The following is a 20,618-nucleotide window of genomic DNA, read 5'->3' as shown; positions in this document are numbered from 1 at the left end:
AGGTGTGTTGTAAACAAGACACGAGAAGTCATTCTTCCGCTTTACTCTGCGCTGGTTAGGCCTCAACTGGAGTATTGTGTCCAGTTCTGGGCACCGCATTTCAAGAAAGATGTGGAGAAATTGGAGAGGGTCCAGAGAAGAGCAACAAGAATGATTAAAGGTCTTGAGAACATGACCTATGAAGGAAGGCTGAAGGAATTGGGTTTGTTTAGTTTGGAAAAGAGAAGACTGAGAGGGGACATGATAGCAGTTTTCAGGTATCTAAAAGGGTGTCATCAGGAGGAGGGAGAAAACTTGTTCACCTTAGCCTCCAATGATAGAACAAGAAGCAATGGGCTTAAACTGCAGCAAGGGAGATTTAGGTTGGACACTAGGAAAAAGTTCCTAACTGTCAGGGTAGTTAAGCACTGGAATAGATTGCCTAGGGAAGTTGTGGAATCTCCATCTCTGGAGATATTTAAGAGTAGGTTAGATAAATGTCTATTAGGGATGGTCTAGACAGTATTTGGTCCTGCCATGAGGGCAGGGGACTGGACTCGATGACCTCTCGAGGTCCCTTCCAGTCCTAGAGTCTATGAGTCTAATTCAACAGTTGGAAACTCCAAATAAATTCTCTGTTAGAGACCTGTGATCTTACATAATTAGGGGATTTTTGTTTGGAGGTTTTTTTACCTTTAATTATCAGTTTCTCTTTATTTCAGATCTGTCCCTGGATAAAGCAGGAGCCGCTTTGGTAACATGCTCACTTGGCTTCTCATATATGATGCAGTCAGCTCTGAAGAGAGCCACCACTTCCGATACATGCAGCACGACAGCATAACAATCACAGGGAGAGTACGAGGAGCTCAGATTCCCTTGTCTGGCTGGAGGAAACACCGATACCCCAAGGCTTCCCATCATCTGTGGCTAGCTAAGTGAGGACTCACAAAGCATTTCAATCTGAAGTGACAACAGCAGATACATGCATAGGGAGCCCCAAAAGCTCTCCACCTTCCCACCAATAAGTAGAATGGCACCAGCACCTGATGGCAGACGAAGCGCTCGGACTCCTCCATCAGCCTCACCTACAGCATGGTCTGTTCCTTCACCACACTTCCCCTCTTGGGGGTAAAGGGAGACCCCCCCCACCAGCAGCTTTTTCTCCCCTCTGGGAAAAAGGCATTGAATAGCAGTAAGATTTTGTGTAAATTCACCCTTTTGAAAGGCCCCCGTCTTCTCAAATGCCTGCATTTATGGCTGCTTGTTCAAAATCTGAGACTAAACCCCAGAGCCTCACTTTTTTCCCCTTCCTATCCATGAGAATCTCTCCATCCTAATCCAATCTAAGTGATGGAATTTATAGGAATGGGGAGCAGCAGGGATATGCCATTGCACAGTTTTGCATAAATGCACTTCCTTGACTGGCTACAGGTTGCCTTAGAGCATGTACTCCTTACCAGTGCGCTATTCTCTTTCCCTCACTGCATCCCATCACTACGGGATGATGCAACACTACATCAGCATGTCACATCAAGCCCTGTGAAATTGGGGAGCTTCCCTCTCCTATTTCGGATTGCTCAAACTACTGGACATCAATGCTCAAACTATTTTCTACCATGCTTTGATGCTGAAAACTTAAAGTCAACAGAGTTGGCAACACTGTTAACCATTATCAGTAGCCTCACGATATTTGGTATTTTTCTTAAAGCCCCAGTTCCTAGAATCAGAGAATAAAGTGATCATTTCATCCCCCCGCCTCTTTTTTTTCGGGGAGGGGGGAGGGGCTGGGAGTAAATTACTACCCCTCATGGTTGCAGAGAAAAAGCTTGAAAACAAAATACTGTGACAGACCCTGATCAGTTGGGTGCAGTAGCCTAGTAAAAGGAAAACACACTGGATGAATAGTTTTCTGTTTCCTGAGTGACCAGGGTAGGGTACCCCAGAGCAGTCAGGAAGGTGCTAGAAGCAATTAAGTCAGGCAGAGTTCATAAGTCACCTGGAATCAGTTAAGAACTGATTAGAAGCCATCAAGGGAAACAGGCTAATCAGATCACCTGAAGCCCACTTAGAACCCGCTGGGACTAGTTTAAAAAGAAGCCCCTTCAGAGAGGCTGGCTGGTAGGAGCTGGCAGTAAGAAGGTGTGTTGTGGGAAGACGGGGAGAAAGAAGGTGGGCAGTAAAAGAGCCAGGAGTGTGGTCAGATACCAAGGAGGGTGCTAGGAGGGGAATTTGGGGAAGTAGCCCAGGGAAGGGCTATAGCTCTGGTAGTACAGGAAAACTACCTGTTGTTGCTGCCAATTAGGGTCTCTGGACTGGAACCCAGAGAAGAGGGTGGGCCCAGATTCCTGCCGACCCCCCCCCCCCACACACACACACCTACACAAATGCTCCCTGAGAAGGAAGACAGGGACTAAAGAGGGTTCCTACACTGAACCCGTTGACTATCCGATGATGAAGGTGGCTCAGTAAGCTGTAACCCTTGCCTCTAGGATGGGGGAGAGGCTACATTGAGGGTCACAGCAAACCCTAACCACCTAGAAGCGCAGGACCCCCGAGGCAAAGTCGGTGCTTTGCCACAATAAATAGTCCCGAAGGACTCAAACAAAGAATGATACTTTTTAAGAATTCATTATTTTAAGCCGATCTCATGATTATAATGGCTGACTCACAATTTTTAAGTTGATTTTAGGGTTGGCAATACTGAGTTAAACTTCAGCATACTGAAAACTAGCCCAAAGGTTCACATACTACCAATATCACCAGTGGTATCATTCGTCCAGCAAAATGGCCGTCATTAGCAAGAGCCTCGTAAGAGCCAACTGTAATTTAAAACCTTATTTTCCCACCACATTTCACAGTTAGTAGTCTAAGCTGCTGCTTAATTGTTTGAACCTGCTGAACAAAATGCCTATTCTATTGCTATAAATAGATTTGTATTTGGCATGTAGTCCAAGAGCTAATGATTCTTCTGCGGATACAGTGCTAATGGTAGAAAAAAAAAGTTACCTGAAAAATTTCAGGCAGACTGGAAATTAACAAAAACTAAAATTAAACGTTCCTTGCACACACTTGAACAATCTTGTATAATTTACCTGAAATGCATCAGGATCTCTGATAGAAAATAGGCTTAAGAAGTGTTTTAAAGATGTGCTTATTCTTTTTACAGGATTTATTGGAACAAAACAACGTTTCAGGCCTAAAGGGAGGAAATTACATTGTTCTACAATATGTTTGGCTAGCAGAGAACAAAAACATCTCAGAAAGAGATGGCATGATGTTGGTCAGCTTTCTATTAGAACTGACTGCTGAGTTTGCTTCAGGTAAATTAGGTGCATTGTAAAGGAAGCCAGATAGTAGTGTTCAAAAGCTGAAGAAAGTTTTATACCTCCTGAGAAGGGTAAAATGGGAAAGTTACAATTACTAGTGATTGAATTTCTTAACCGCTGCCTCTTTCTCTCTGAATACCATAAGATTATTTGAGGTGAAGGGGTGTGAATACACCTTATATTATGGGGAGGCAACTGTCTCCCCTCCTGCCCCATGTGGAATTCCATCAGCTCAATGTTAAGATCATAGGAGGAAGAAGGAGGGAGACAGTGACCAAAGTGTACAGATACTGTATTTATTATTCCTGATCAACATCCACATAAAGGTCATGTTTTTCAAATCTTTCACTTCACAGATTACGTAATTTAAAAATGCAGCTTCACAGTTTATCAACTCAGATAACTGTATAGTTACGTGTAAACTGATTCAGCACTGCATTTGCACAGACAACTAGTAAGACAGCTAGCTTTTTATGAGATATAAAATAAATCGCAGAGGAAAATCTTGACTCCAAAACCATAATAAAACAAAAGCGTATTTTTGCTACTGATAGTAATAGCTTCTCCCTAAGGAACTTACACTTGCTTTGTTAAAACTACTTGATGAAATACAAAAATTACTGAGAAAAAAACTTACCTGTTACTCTTGTTCTCTGAACATACAAGCTGCAGCAGATCACTCCTCAGAGCTCTAGCATCTCCCCACAAGTCTCACAGGACTAGCAGGGATCCAAGCTCTAAAGCAGGGGTGGGCAAACTATGGCCCACAGGATTGCCACCCCGTGGCACCGCAGAACCCATGCCGCTCCCAGAAGTGGCCAGCACCACGTCTCTGCATTCCCTGGGGGGGAGGGAGGGCCGGAGGGCTCCATGCACTGCCCTCACCTGCAGGCACTGCCCCCTACAGCTCCCATTGGCTGGGAACGGGGAACCGCAGCCAATGGTCGCTTCGGGGGAAGATACCCACAGGTGAGGGAAGTGTTGTGAGCCCTCAGCTCTCCCCTCTCCTAGGGGCTGGAGGGACATGGTGCCGGCCGCTTCCGGCAGCCCGCCTGCCTTAGCCCCACTGCCACCCCAGAGCCGCTCCAGGTAAGAGGCGCCGGCCAGAGGCCACACCCTGAACCCCTCCTGCACCCTGCACCCAAACCCCCTTCCCCAAGCTCCTAACCCCTTGCCCTGAGCCCCCTGCTGCACCCCTCTTGCACCCCAACCCCTTGCCCTGAGCCCCCTGCTGCACTCTGCACCCCCACACACACCCCGCACTCCCTGCCCCAGCCCTACAGTCATGGCCCTGCATGCAATTTCCCCATCCAGATATGGCCCTCAGGCTAAAAAGTTTGCCCACTTCTGCTCTAAAGTCACTAGTTCCAGTAGGTGGCATCGTGCACTGCCTCCACAGTGAACCCACCAGGCTCCTTAAGTGTCTTAAGGCATCAATACTTTTCTAAACTAATATATAAATAACAGCACCAAGTTTTCCAAACTGACTAGTGATTGCAGGTGCCTTAATTTTGGGGTGACCATCTTGAAACCCCTTAAAGGAGCCTGATTTTCAGAGAACTAGAGTTACCAGACCCCCAAGTCACAATGTGCTAATGGTGTCATACAACGAGAAACCCAGAAAATGCAATACTTGTCTTAATTAAAAACAAACTGAATAGGCAGAGTGCAAGGGGGACAGTGGACAAAGAAGCAGCACGTACATATCGTGAATCCCCAGAACTAGTTAACAACCGACTGTCTGTAGCAGCTATTAGGGCTTGTTTTCACTATGGGGGTAAGTCGACCTAAGTTACAATACTAGTCACGTAGACGACGTAGTTTAGGTTGACTTACCCCGGTGTCTTCAATGCACTGCATTGATGGGAGGCACTCTCCGGTTGACTTCCCTTACTCTTCTACCGGGGTCAACCAGAGAGTGCTCTGCCATCAATTTAGCGAGTCTTCACTAGACCTGCTAAATCGATCCCTGCTACATCAATTGCAGCACCATGGATAGTGAAGACCATCCCTTAGAGTCAAAGGAATGTCAGCCTTTCTACGAGGGGTAACCAAAGTGGAGCCCATGAGCCATATGCAGTTCACAGTAATACCAACCCATAAAGACAACAGCTTTCGGCATCCGATGCTCCATGTTGACCAGAGCAGGCTGCTCCACATAAGACTAGGGACTAGTGACCTGACTAGAAAATCAGGTCACTTTAATTACGTTGGTCAGGAGTGTGAAAAATCCACATCCTTGAGTGACGTTAAGCCAACCTGAGTCCCTGTGTAGAGACAGCACTAGATGGATGGAGATATCTTCCGTCCATCTAGCTTACCACTTCTAAGGTGTCTACCTGGAAGGGCTACAGCAGCTGTGCCACTATAAAGTTTTAAGTGTAGACACACAGATGAGTGTGGAATGATGGGATTTGCAATCTACATGGTCAGCACTTCCACACTGAAGATAAAGGTACTTTGCAGCTGGCTCCTTTTCATTAAAATTAGGTGTTGCATTAGGCTCCTTCTCAACAGCACAGCATGCTGGCAATTTGGAGAGTCTGGAAAATCCTTACTTGAATTAATGGCAGCAAGCCAACATCAATCACCTACCTGGTTTTGATCATTGTAGTCACACTCTCTAACCACAACTAGTCCTCCTTTCTGACTTGGGTGACCCTGGGCAACCAGACATTTGTTGGTTTGAAGGTGATAAAGCTGTGAAAGAAAATGATGCTGCTTAATTTATACCATCATTAAAAGGCAAGTAGCAGAAGGAACATTTGGCAAGTCATCTAATAATCCGTATTTCCTAAAACTCCTCATATGCTCACAAAGAAACACCTTCTCCTCTTTTCATATATAGGACATTCTGCTTTTAAAATTAATATTTATGTATAAATACACATAAATACTTAAATTTTATTGTCAAGATCTGACAAGTCCCCCCCCTGTGATCTGGAAGTAGTGTGCACAAATGACAGAATTTTGCCTGTTGTGTTTGTGTAACTCAGTTATTCCCTACCAACTCCATCCTTTCTCTGAACAGCAGAGGTCACAGACATATTTTCACTCCGGATATTTAATGGGTTTTCTTTCTAGGATTCACAGCAATTACAAACATCAAAATGCTTTTGCCTACAGCCTCCACCACCTTCCCTTTTGGTTTCATTTAATGCAAGTGACTTTGTGCCACCTGATTTCCAAAAACTTCAAGAATTGGAAATCTACTTGGTCTCAACTATGTTAATTTAATTAGGCCTCTGGTGGGGATTCAATTTAGAGTGTAAAACTTCCCATGTCTTTCAGATGAACTCCCAGCCCACTTTCGATGCATTGACTATAACCTGAAGTAGAATAACCTGGAATTTGGGTTTTTTGGCCAGACTGGGATCAAACACTCAATACGTGGCTGCATATTGAAGAAAGCCTACTACTGTGATGAATTATGAAGCTCCTAGCAGCGGCTCAGCTGCTCTTCTGGTTTGACAAGAGTGCCCTCCTACCCAACCCTGAATTCTGCTGATGGTCATTTAGTCAGCGGTCCCTGAAGTAGCTCAGCATGCTCAAAGGCTTTTATTCTGGTTATTTGGCTTCAGTATGATCAACGACCGAAAAAAAGCTGATCTCCATTTTGGAGCTGAACGTAGACGAGCTTTCACAGCCTTGGATTAGTGAGCCATCCTGAAAAATGAGCCAGTTTTGCCTTGGATAAATGCATGCAGTTACTTCGGCTTTTGTCTTATTACTAGGCTATTCCTGAAAAAAAAAAAATCAATATTTTATTATTCTTTAGATTTATAAAACCAAAAGGCATTGCTATGAACACTCTAGACAATGCTAACAGATACATAAATCCAGAAAGAAATAGCTACTCTGTAGCATGACACTAAATAATCGGGCAGCACAACAACAAACTAAATTCCATTTTTCTCTGAGCATCACCCCCAGCAATATTTGCTTCTTCAGATGCCCTAAGATGTTATGCCCTGAAGCATAAATAACAGCTACCACTTTGCTGATTTGCACTACACATCTAAATCAAATAGATTACATCTCTTAGAACCCTCTCAATCAAGGACTTTAGGGAATATCAAATTTTGAATGTTAATCACTCACCAGTAGCTCCTTAAATTATGTAACTTACATGGTTTTAAAATGATGTGTGTGTGTCATCAGTCATGGACCACTAGTATTTGACAGTTTTTATGATACTTCCCAGTTGGCTAACAAGCACTGCTCCTTTCCAAATTAGTTTTTATATTATAAAGGTGGGATTTGGAGTAATTTATTCTGACTCCTTAGGAGTCTGGCACACTGGTGATATTGGCTGACCATTCTGTTCCCTGGGCCTCTTGAATCAGTTTATATCATGAATTAGATGAATTAGAGCCAAAGCTGACTAGCCACCCACACAATATTGAGCACACTTATCAAACCCCGAAGACTCAAGCTGCAGGACTTTACTTAGATTTGGCAGTACACTGCCCTGTTTAGTCAAAGAACATAGAAGGCTACCCTCTAAATTAAATGGAAGGAGATCCTTGGCTACAGAGAAGGTCCCTCACTTCATTTTGAGATGTTCAAAAGCCTTGAATAACCTCATCCAAAACCAACAGTATTCCTTCAGTTAAACCTTCATCTGGGAGTAAACAAAAAGCCATTATTATCCACCAAACGTAAAAAGGAGCGACAAGAAAAGTGCCTAAGGCAGGTTGGTGCATCTGCTGTATTTAGAACAAGCCAGACATTTCATTTTAAAATGTACAGCGGCCCAACCAGGTACTGAACTGAATATGAAAATATTCTATAACTGCTTCACTGCTGGACTCAGCTGTAGCGCCTTCTACAGTGAAATCCTAGTGATTTCAAAGGGATTCTGCATGAGCACAGATGTTCACTTGATGATCACCTGCTCTGTTCATTCCCTCTGAAGCACGTGGCACCGGCCACTGTCAGAAGACAGGATACTGGGCTACATGGACCTTTGGTCTAACCCAGTATGTCCAATTTTGTGTTCAGCATGCAACAGCCTGCAGGATTGGGACCCTACACTGTAACAGCTGCATCCATTTTTTAAAGTTTACTGTTAAATATTGCAGACTATGCTACGTTGTCCTGTTTGGGGCGGGGGGGGGGGCTGTTTACGTATTAACCAGATTACTTATTAAATTGGTTTATGATCATCAATGGGAGGTTCCCACTTGTCCATACCTAAAATAAGAATTACTTGAGTCTCCTACAGCTCTCTTGCACACAGAAAGATTGACAGATGTTTTATGGAATCTGGAGTCATTCCAGCTTTTTTAGAAAACTGTACTGGGCCAAATTCAGCACTGGCAAAAGCAGGTGCAACTCCAGTGATTCTTGCATACAAACCCATAAACCAAGATCTACTTAGTAAGCAATGGATATGCACCATTTTAAAAGTCTAACACCATATCCTTCTTGGTGGTGTTTATTGCTAGGTTTCCACTAATACACCAAATACTTACACTGAACATCTAAGAGTAAGATTTCTCACTTGGCCTCACCTTATGGGTAAAGGGCAAGAGAGGCATTTTCAGTCAGATATGACTTTTCATCTTTGCAAAAAACTGTTGAACAAAAGTATTGACTGAGGAAAGCTAATTACATTGTACATCCATGATAAACAAAAAGTGTGAAAGTCTCAGGGTAGGTTCTTCTCAACCCAAATCTACTCTCAGAACCAATGGTCAGTCATGAAAGTGTCCTACATAGACTTTAAAGCTGAAAAGCCTCAACAAAGGGAAAGACATTGCTTCAGTATGGTACCATCTGAAAAGAACCTGGCTTACATAAGGGGGCCTTTTCCAATTTACCTCTAGATAAATATACAAAATTTGTCATTTTCAAGACAAAACTAACTTTTATTACAGTATACACCAAATCACCTACTGTGAAAACAACTTACTGTACTTACTTCTATGTGCTTCTATTCTTATCACAATAAGTTTCAAAACCAGGGCTGCCCAGAGTGGGGGGCAAGAGGGGCAATTTTCCCCAGGCCCCACAGGGGCCCCCATGAGAGTTTTTTCGGGGCCCCTGGAGCAGACTCCTTCACTCGCTCCGGGGGCCCTGGAAAACTCTCGCGGGGCCCGGGCCCCCGGAGCATCTTCCGATCCTGGTCTTCGCCAGCGGAGGGGTCCTTCCGCTCTAGGGCGGAAGGACCCCCTGCCACCGAATTACCGCCAAAGCGGGACCCGCCACCGAAGTACAACCGGGTCTTCGGTGGTAATTCGGCGGCAGGGGGTCCTTCCGTTCCGGGACCCGTCGCCGAAGTGCCCCAAAGACCCGTGGCGGGGGCCTCCCATCACCGAATTACCGCTGAAGACCTGGCTGCACTTTGGCGGTGGGTCCCGCTTCGGTGGTAATTCTGTGGCGGTGGGTCCCCGCCGCGGGTCTTCGGGGCACTTCGGCAGCGGGTCCCGGAACGGAAGGACCCTCCCCGCCACCGAATTACTGCTGAAGTGGGGGCCCCTCGCCACTGAAGACCCTAGACCCCCGGAATCCTCTGGGTGGCCCTGTTCAAAACTACCTAAAAAGAGCAGGGGGAAATTGAAGGATTTTCTAAAGAAGTTGAACAGTGTCTTACCCTTCCACGCCGCAGTATTTTAGGTCGTTTTTGCCCTCTGTTAATAAAAACTGGTTGCTGAGCTTTGGCATTGGGCCCAGATATTTGCATCTCTGGGTAGATATTATCTAAATACCATTTAAATGACTTGCAGTTCATTTTTTTCCTCAACTCCACACGGTCAGTAATGTTTCCATAATTCCTGGCCCTTAGTTCAGGTCTCAGAGCAAAATACTGTTCCTACATAGAAAAGAAATAGGAGAAAATATCCAGTCAGAACTATTTACATTACTTCTAGTACAAATTTTAAACAGCGATTAATCCAATGCATTAAACTACATACCTGTTCCATTTAACCACTGACGTAAAGTATTAGTTCTCTGAAAACTGGAATTAGAATTATACAACACCAGGTTGGAAGAGACCTCAAGAGGTTATCTAGTCCAATCCCCTGCTCAAAGCAGGACCAATTCCCAACTAAATCATCCCAGCCAGGGCTTTGTCAAGCCAGCCTTAAAAACTTCTAAGTATGGAGATTCCACCATCTCCCTACGTAACCCATTCCAGTGCTTCGCCACTCTCCTAGCGAAATAAGTTTTCCTAATATCCAACCTACACCTCCCCCACTGCAACTTGAGACCATTGCTTCTTGTTCTGTCACCACTGAACAGCTGAGCTTCATCCTCTTTGGAACCCCCCTTCAGGTAGTTGAAGGCTGCTATCAAATCTCCCCTCACTCTTCTCTTCTGTAGACTAAATAACCCCAGTTCCCTCAGCCTCTCCTCGTAAGTCATGTGCTCCAGCCCTCTGATCATTTTTGCTGCCCTCCGCTGGAGTCTCTCCAATTTGTCCACATCCTTTCTGTAGTGGGGGGAGGGCAAAACTGGACACAATACTCTAGATGTGGTCTCACGAATGCTGAATAAAGGGGAATAATCACTTTCCTCGATCTGCTGGCAATGCTCCTACTAATACAGCCCAATACGCCGCTAGTCTTTTTGGCAACAAAGGCACACTGACTCATATCCAGCTTCTCGTCCACTGTCTTAAGTGCAGGACTCTGCATTCATCCTTGCTGAATCTCATCAGATTTGTTTGGGTCCAATCCTCCAATTTGTCTAGGTTACTCTGGACCCTATCACTACCCTCCAGCATATCTACCTCCCCCACCAACTTAGTGTCATCCACAAACTTGCTGAGGGTGCAATCCATCCCATCATCCAGATCATTAATGAAGATGTTGAACAAAACTGGTCCCAGGACAGACCTCTGAGGCACTTCACTTGATACCAGCTGCCAACTAGACATCAAGCCGTTGAGCACTACCCATTGAGCCCAACAACCTAGCCAGTTTTCTACCCACCTTATCGTCCATTCATCCAATCCATACTACTTTAACTTGCTGGCAAGAATACAGTGTGAGACCATATCAAAAGCTTTACTAAAGTCAAGATATATCACGTCCACCGCTTCCCCCATAGCCACAGAGCCAGTTATCTCATCATAGAAGGCAATCAGGTTGGTCAGGCATGACTTGTCCTTGGTGAATCCATGTTAACTGTTCCTGATCACCTTCCTCTCCTTCAAGTCCTTCAAAATTTCATAATGTCATTTTAGAGTTAGAGTTAATGTTTATTGTGCCTCTATGATCTCCATAACAAATGTGTTTGGTTTACAAGTCAAAAAATGATTTATTGTTTAACTGCCAGACATGCAAATTTAGGGCCTGTTCTTGCATATGAATGATGTTATTCATGTGGTGAGTCTCACTGACTTCAATAGGACTACTCATGTGACTGGAGATATTCACATCCACATGCATTTTCAGAGCCAGGCCTTTAATCTGGGCTCTTGGAGTTAAGATGGGTTCTGTCCTTATCCTGCCTCATCCCTAGTAATAAAGATTCAGAGGTTAAATTATGCCCTCAGTTATACTTGTGCAACCTCAACAGAGGTACAATGGGAATTAATGAGATTACACAATATTAGACATACTATGGCCTGCAGAATCGTTATTTCTGGTGATGTATGAAAAGGAAAATTCCCATGCTGATTCTCACTTCCTAGACTGCGTTTTCAGATAAAACAGAAAAGACGCTGTCTGTAGACTAGGCTAATTTCATATGCATTCTTTAGGATACAATAAGTACAGAACCCTGGCACTTCACTGAGTAAATCTGCACTTTAAATGATGTCTGGAATTTGCTAGAGAGAATGACAGTCTAGTGCAATTTTTAATCTTCTGGTCTTCTCTCCGACACTAATTAAAACTATATATCCATCATTACTGAGATACTTGTTAATTATGAAGATGCCCGCAAAGTTAATATCACTGAAATTTCTGTAGCAGGTACAAAGAAGCTATAAGAGCAAGGCTAATGAAATCTAGCACAAAGCTTATCATGTATATAGTGAAATGGAATCCAGGGCAATTGTACACTGTCATAGGAACGAATTAGGTTAGACTTTTCTGTATCAAATATATAATTCTGTGTATTATTGTATCTGTTCCTTTTTTCAATAAAAGTATTAAAGAAGTGGGATATTCAGTGTAGTCACCATCGTATCCTTGAAAGTGTAACTATGATATTTTGCTTTTTTTGTATCGCATATTGGTATCTCATAATTGCATAAATACATAATTTACAACTCCTCATCAATGTAAAATTAAAATGCAATTTTTACTATTTCCCTTTTCCCCCTCTATCATATAGTATTTTTAATTATTTACTAAATGTTGCTGTTGAACTCTCTGCAGAGGAAAACAGACAATCTAAACCAGGGGTAGGCAACCTATGGCACCTGTGCCAAAGGCGGAACACGAGCTGATTTTCAGTGGCAGCCACACCACCTGGGTCCTGCCACCAGTCAGGGGAGCTCTGCAATTTTAAATGAAGCTTCTTAAACATTTTAAAAACCTTATTTACTTTACATACAACAATAGTTTAATTATATATTATAGACTTATAGAAATAGACCTTCTAAAAACATTAAAATACATTAAATAGACCTTCTAAAAACATTAAAATGTATGACTGGCACACAAAATCTTAAATTAGAGTGAATAAATGAAGACTCAGCACACCACTTCTGAAAGGTTGCTGACCCCTGATCTACACTAATCTTTCTACAGCGCTCCTCTAAACCATTCATCCCACTACAGCTTCAGTCAATATCATTATCTTGGCACTTTTATTATATGTATAAGTATGGAAATATCATCTTCAGACCTGCCTTCCATCCCTAAATTTGCTGTAACAAAAGACCCTGGCAAGTTTCAGAGAACAAGAATAGAAAAACCTGGAGAACTCCACAGCTGATGCAAGAAAAAAAAGGCACAGAACTGAGGTAGACGACTCATATAATCAGTAGGTGAAGTCCTTTTTGGACAGGAAGTGGGATTGGTTGATGCCTCCCGTCCCTAACGTTGGCCTCAGAGGCCAAAAAGATGCATAGAACTTAGGAATTTCTGAGTATCTCACACTAAGAAGCCAAATCACAAGAGTGAGAATCATGCACAGATGGTATCTCCTCATTAGACGATGGAAGGTATGCGTTATCATAAACGGGAACAATTCAATTAACACTCCCATTTCAAACTCTGTAATTCTTGTCTTACCTTATACTCATCCATCCACACGTGTGCCAGGCGCAGAGAGTTATGTGCCATGGTATCCTTCCCCCCTGGTGAGCCATAGGGGCGCCTTTTACGGAATATGTGTCCCACCCTGGAGCAAGGGATGATCAGAAGTCTACCCCCACACATCCAGATCTGTCCACAAGAAAGCAGAAGACACTTCACTATAGAGTACAAAAAAGGTTCAATACTTTTTTTTTTTTAAGGGAATAGTTATGGTAGGATTCTGTATGCTCAGTATTCAGTTTTTAAAGGCTTCTCTCTCCGTCAAATCAGAACCAATTTCCTATGGGTGGAAAAAGGCAAAGGCTTTACTCTTTGAAAAAGGCAATTTTCATATCAATTTGCCTATATAACCTCTCCGCCACTTTTTAAGGTTGTTCAAAATAAAATGATGCCAGCAGTTTTTAAAAACAGCACGTTTTCTCCCACTGTCCTTTCCATTAGAAAGAGCCACAATGGTTTTCAAGCTTTCAATATTTAGTTTTCAGACAAAAGACCAAACAGAACATTTCAGGACAAAAGCAAAAGTTTAGAAAGTTATAGGTGACAATACAGGTTCACCCAGAACTGCAGACAACTCTTAAGTATACAGGTCCAACCCCGATGGCGTGGACAAAGTGATACTGGTATAAAAGTGCTTTATAACAGTACAGCTATTCCCAAACAGGTAGGGCACCTTTATACCAGTATCACTGTGTCCACACTAGGACTTGTACAAGTATAACTATACATTGGTTTAAAAACAAATATTTTTTAAAAATTTAAAAAAAAAAACACCATCTCTGACAGTCATACTGGTATAATTTTGAAGTGTAGACCAGGCATTAGAATAGACTATTTATTCATTATTACTAGTATAAGGCTAATTATTTAACCTTAACTTCAGCATCCCTTCTGTTCCTGCTACAGTACATGTGCACACACAGTAACCTGTGTAAGTGACTAATCAGGACAATGATCTATCTCCTGTCCATTTCAGAGTATCCCCAAAAACTTAATATGTACATTTTTTCTCCACCTTAATATAACAACCTCTGCTAAGCAAACACTGTTAAGTCCTGTAAGTGGTTGTCTGCAACAGGTTTTCCGTACCTGTTGTATGCAGACACATACACGTGTGTGACATGTAATCCCTTTTGGGTGCAAGAATTAAAATGTTTGCCCTACTTTACCTTCTCTCTGGTAAGTAAAATTCAGGCATTTTAAGGCCAGAAAAGACCAGATTGATTATCTAGTCTGACCTACATAACACAGGCCAGAGAATGTCAACCAATAATTCCTGCATTAAGCCCGCAACTTCTGGTTGAGCTAGAACACCTGTTTTAGAAAGGCAGCCAAACTTTAGTTTGCACCTTGCTTCCATTCTGAGTTTTTTTCCCAACTTCAGCTTCCAGCCACTGGATTTTGTTATGTGTTTGTCTGCTAGACTAAAGAGCCCTTGACTCTCAGAAATCTTCTCCCAAGTAGGTACTTACAGACTCATCATGTCACCTCTTCACGGATAAGATAAACAGATTGAGCTTCCTAAGTCTCTCACTGGAAAGCAGATTTTCCAGGCCCTGAATTCTTCTAACAACTCTATTCTGAATCCTTTCAAATTTTTCAAGTAGGCATCTTGTACTTGGACACAGTATTTCAGTAACAATTTAATCAATGCTGTATAGAGGTAACCACCTCCCTCCTTCTATTCAATATGCTCCTCCTTATACATCCAAGGATTGAGTTAGGCCTGTAGCCACAGCATACGAGCCTCAGTTCAGTTGGTTTTTCACCATAACCCCAAATTTGTTTTCAAAGTCACCGATTTCCAGTGTTCAGCTCGACATCCTGTAAATGTGACCTACTTTCTTTGACCCTATCATGACTCAATTTGCAAACAAATTTGTTGGAGGTATTTTTATTTTGTGCAGCAGGGGCTAAGAAACATTTGCTCGTTTCCTTAATGAGTCCCTGCCTCATATCTGTCCATAGCTAATGACTGAATCAACATTACTTATAAACCCAAAGGTGCCTACTAATACTTGTTTGAAAAAAGTTCAAAACAGTTTAATTATTTTTAAATCTCTACCCTGTGAACAAAGAAAAGATAAATGTAAAACAAGCCTAATGAACCAACTACAGTGGAACTTGCCAACAGTAACTTTCTGCCCATCTTTCTTCAACAGCTCTGAGACTAATCTTCTGCATGATCCTTAATTTGTACAATACCTGTCTAAACTGTGTTTCAAACTCCTCTGAGGATTCTAGCATGTCTGTACAGCCCCTATAAGCCTACAGAAATGTTATGTAAATAAATCTGTTTATATTAAAAGGGCATCTGGCAGCTTGAAGTTGAGACAATTTCACAAACTGAATTAAACGTAGTTTCATGCAGTGTATCTGCCCATGTCTCCTCCTGCCAAATTTGTCGTTTTATAAACCATATTCTCTTTAAGTCTCTCTCTCTCTCTCTCTCTCCATATGCTGTGTGAAAGACTCAGACAAACAAAAGGAGAAACCGTAAAAGTGACTAAAGATAAGTGCTGTCAAATACTATAGAATAAAAGTCAAAAGGGAGAACATTTTCCCCCACTTTAAACTTCCAGTTACAATCAAATTAGTTGTAACAGCAGTCGGTCAGAAACTTCAGAGTGTTATTTTGTAAGCTGAAAGCATCCTTTGAAAGGAAAATTGAAGACCCCATATAGCTTCAATATGCAAATAGCAATTCCAGTGCTACTGAATCTCTGCTTAGGTAAGGGAACAAGTAAAGCACCTACTGTAATACAAACCAATTACCCGAAATGATATTTCTAGATTTTCTCCTCCCCAGATGTCCATACCACTATCATACTGTCCAAGTTCATTGAAGTATTCTCTATCCATAGCAAACAAGCCCCCTGCCATAGTAGGTGACCTAGAAGAGGAAAAAGTTAAAAATGAGTTCCCATTGTCTACACACTCATTTTAATAAAAAAAGTTACTCTAGCTTAATCATCAAGTTCCCAGTCCTATTACTGGATCCAGATGCTTGGACTCCATTGACTACAACTGCAGGATTGAAGTAATCAGATCAGGTCTCAAAAGATCCTATAATTTTTTTATTTTTAAAGGAAAGTGTATAAATATGATCTGTGATCACTCACTGCTCCATCACATAGAACTGTACAACATACATTTATTTGATGTGTACCTTTAAATAGCACTAAGTTAATGCGAGAGAAGTACCTTTTAGTTTGTGCCCACAGCACCCACATGGGGGAGTTAAAGCACAGTATGCTAGTGCACACTGCCATCCACACACCCGTTGTCCAAAATGCAGGGCTACAAAGACAAGCCCTCAGTCTTCCTTCAAACAGAAATAGCTGGCTGCATAGAAGCCAAATTACTCTTTTGCAGTGAGATCACCAGCGTAAGTGCACTGCAACCCTGCCTAGTATCCAGTCAGATTACATTTTTGTCTCTTTAGCTCTGACGCAGTACCTACATTTTCTGGTTACTTGACTATGTTCCTCTTGATCTGAAATGTATGGATGTACTTGTTTATTATACATACAAATGTAGAGTGATGTGTGTACAAATCAAAATGATGGTATATTTCCCCCTCACGAACAAAGGGCTAATATAGGCTGGTCCTGACCTGTTTGGGGGAAAATATAATACATTCCAGTGTACACTGTAGTTACTGGTATCACCTGAAAGCAGCAATAATTCCCTTTCTATATGAAACAAGGATCAAGCTTAAAGTACACAACACAATAAACCTAATGGCGTGTAATTAAATTATTTATCTTGTCTCACAAGCTGAATTTAAAATCAGGAGTACTGATGTTTCATCATTAATCATCAGGTTATCCCCCAATTGTTATAACTCTTCTACAGTTGAGTATTTGTTCTCTCCAGAGGTTTTTCATTTCTTTGTCCCTTCTATGCAATGCCTCTTATGTAGCATTTTTACTATAGCAATATATTTTGTAAACATCTATATATTAGTTACTATTCTACAACTTACATCCTAAACTGCTCCTGTATGACCAATATCTCTTTTTATAAGCAGGACGTCCCTGTCTGCTGTTGTCCTGGCAAAGTGTAAGGTGTAGGGGGCGGGGAGGGAAAAGCAGTCCATGCAAACATGCCATATGGCAGTGGCTAGACACAGGCATTCCACAATCCTAGTCAGTAAAAATGCAATAAAAGCGTCCAGGGTAAGCAGCCCTAAGTCTGGATTCCCTTGTTTGTTCTGACATGGTCTTCTGCTGTAGGATTCGTCCCTCTAACATCTGGGTAGAGTAGAATCCAGAACATTTGGGTTATGAAGGTTTCTAAATAGATGTCCAAACAAAAAGCTTTCCATTAGGTGGAAAGTGATATTCAGAGATTTTAAAAAACAACTCGTAGAATATTGTTTAAGCAATGCGAGAGCTTCTCTAAATAGGAAAGTCATGCTCAAACTCAGGAAATTTTGTCATTGTAGACAATGGGACTCCATTTAAGGATCAACGTTGTCTCTGGGCTCAATCCCAGAATCCTTGGAAGACAGTGGCAGCTCTGCCTACACAGAGGACTACATCTTCAGACACATGGTGGATTATCTCTTATCAAGGTTCTTAATTTAAAATTCTCTTTGATGGATCTTCTCCAGTTTTCTCCCACGTGTCGTCTTCTTCTAACTTCAGAAATACCTAGAGTGATCTTTTCCCAAATAGATTATTGCTGAGCCAGTTTATTAAGAAATAACATGAAAAGTTTCTTGGCTTCCTTAGATCAAGCCCTGTGATGGGAAAACCCGATGTGGAAAACCTGATGCACACAGTCTTCAAATCACAGCAGAAAATCCAATGTTGGAGCCGCTTATGTCAGCTTGAAGCATTGTTAAATTCACATTCCAAGGGCAGAGGAGGATTAGAACACACAGCCAGGTTTCAGAGCCCATCCCAGTGATAAAATGTAATAGAGCACTAACATTCTGCCAGAAATTAGTTTACTTGTTTTGATGAAATTAAAGCTTCCTTTTTATGAAGTCAACCTAGTGCCAGTGAGACTGAAGACCTCTAAACTAGAGAACATATGCAACGTATCAGCTTCTCCACATTGCTCTGCCAACTTCAGCCTTGCTCTTGGAGGGATTCCCCTGTACAAGCCAGTTCTACTGCAGTGCCTAGTGAATATCTGCCTTCTACGCTAAGACAAAGTTTCCAAAGGTGGTGGCAATTTCATAACATGGACACATCCAGTAGGAATTGGACTGATACTGTTTATTTCTGATAGGCCACCAGACACCTATTATATGGTACAAACAGCCAAGAAAGTGCTGCCAAGTCCTAGTGCTCATCTTTACTCAGGCTTTTGCCTTGAAGCATGATCCTGGGAAGCACTTCAGGCTGGACTCAAAGGGTTGACCATAGAAAGGATAGATGATTTCAACACATTCACCACAAAGCTGGATGGCATGGCTAATGGTTTGAAGCAGCTTTTGCATCCATGCATGATGAAGTAGAAAACTTTATGCCAAGATAAATGCTAATCTAAAAGAAAAAAAATGTAAAAGCCATCTGAACAGATAGAACGGAATCTTGACATGAAAGCTCTTGAATAAAACTGGTACAACAGTTCTATCATTGACCACGACACTTGCTTTCTTGTTACAAAAAAATGAAAGAATTTTCCAAAGCTAGCATTTCGTTAACATTTGGCCCCGGAAGTTCCAGAGCACATGCCAGATGGATACACAGCATATCACTATGGCACAGTTGATAATCAAAATAACCATCATTAAGGCAAACATACCCCAATAGAAATTCTAATATTATGGTACTGGATAGTATATATTTAATACAGAATAGCCTGTAAACTCTTCACACAGATCATATCTTATCTGTCCGTAGAGCACCATGGCAAATGTGGTGCTATACAAATCTCTAAAAAACTGTTTTTCTTGCCCTTTAAAAGCAGGAAAATTAGGCTAGGCTAGCCTTTTCCTGTTGTTAAAGTTTAATTTTCTCTTTAACTAACTCAGTAAAAATGAAGAGACAGACAGACCCTTGGCAATGTAAGTCTCTGCTTTTAAAGATACATGTCTCATTTATGAGCTGGTCTCTATTTACCACACGTTACTTATAATTCTCAGCTTGCTTCCCAACAGGCAGCAGAAATCTTACTTGATTGGAGCAGTGGCTCCCTCAGGTCCTTCTAATTCTGACAAAGGAACAAGATCCCATTTAAAGTGCAGACCCCAGTTGAACCCTCCACGCACAACTGGGGAAGAGCTGTAGATAAGCGTGTCGGCGCTGATTATGTCAATCACAGGGCACACCACTGTCTTGCGGTCTTCTCTGATTGGAGTCAGCAGAGGTTGTAGCCACATCTCATTCACTTCACAGTGGCTGTCCAGGAACACCAGCACTTTTCCTGAGAAGAAGAAAAAAACATACAAAATATGCAGGTCTGTGGTAACACTAAACATATAGACACAAATTATTTCTATCAGAGGACTGAAAGCTTACACAATGGAGGAAGACATAATCCCAATCCACTGGGATATATTGCATTGTAAAGACAGCAGCACTTTTACAGGTATTGGTACCAAATATATCAACTGCAGATGGGGAGGGGGGAATACAATCTCCAAATAAAACCTTGATGGTAGCATCTGAGTCCACTGCTGCTAAAGAGTTTCCTGCAGAGAAATCTTACCATCTAGCCTGAAGGAGCAGAGTACAGAACTTTACTATCAGCAACAATACTGATTACAAAGTAATATATATGATTCTACATATACTGCACAGACAGTGTGAGAAGCACAGTGCAATAACAATAAAGGGAAGCACTTCCGACTCCCCTGCTGTGAAAATGAAACAACTCTTCTTCTACCCTCACTCTAACAATTTTTAATTACTGCATTTATTCTGTTCCAGTTCCCATTAAAGTCCAAGGAAGTCCCTGCGCTGAGTTCAATGAGACGTGGATCAGGCCATTAATGCAGGTATTCTTTCATAGCTCAAAGAGGTTCTCCACCACGCTGATAAGGCCCAGAGGATTCTCTCCTACCACTATAAACCTCAACACCAATACTCAAAAAGCCAAACAAAGAAAGCATCCCCTTGTCTGAGAGCTGGAC

General features: G+C 42.1%; 2 protein-coding genes across 5 annotated transcripts in view; one reads left to right on the top strand and one right to left on the bottom strand.

Annotated features, from left to right (window-relative positions):
* PRKAG2 (protein kinase AMP-activated non-catalytic subunit gamma 2) overlaps nt 1–20,618 on the top strand; it is a 568,070-nt gene that overhangs the window by 53,117 nt on the left and 494,335 nt on the right. The gene's annotated exons all lie outside the window — the stretch shown is intronic.
* The window catches only part of GALNT11 (polypeptide N-acetylgalactosaminyltransferase 11), a 101,174-nt gene that overhangs the window by 21,327 nt on the left and 59,229 nt on the right, over nt 1–20,618 (bottom strand). For 3 of the 4 annotated variants that reach the window (XM_050940414.1, XM_050940412.1, XM_050940413.1), the window contains 5 exons: nt 19,660–19,909; nt 16,301–16,418; nt 13,502–13,654; nt 9,904–10,122; nt 5,901–6,005 (listed from right to left, as the gene is read on the bottom strand). In XM_050940414.1, coding sequence (XP_050796371.1) covers nt 5,901–6,005; nt 9,904–10,122; nt 13,502–13,654; nt 16,301–16,418; nt 19,660–19,909 — 845 coding nt within the window. The remainder of the gene's footprint in view (nt 1–5,900; nt 6,006–9,903; nt 10,123–13,501; nt 13,655–16,300; nt 16,419–19,659; nt 19,910–20,618) is intronic. The other variant, XM_050940415.1, reaches the window with a different exon arrangement.

This window comes from Gopherus flavomarginatus, chromosome 2 (genome assembly GCF_025201925.1).
Source record: "Gopherus flavomarginatus isolate rGopFla2 chromosome 2, rGopFla2.mat.asm, whole genome shotgun sequence".
Taxonomy (NCBI): Eukaryota; Metazoa; Chordata; order Testudines; family Testudinidae; genus Gopherus; species Gopherus flavomarginatus.
This window is presented reverse-complemented; position numbering and strand designations above follow the sequence as displayed.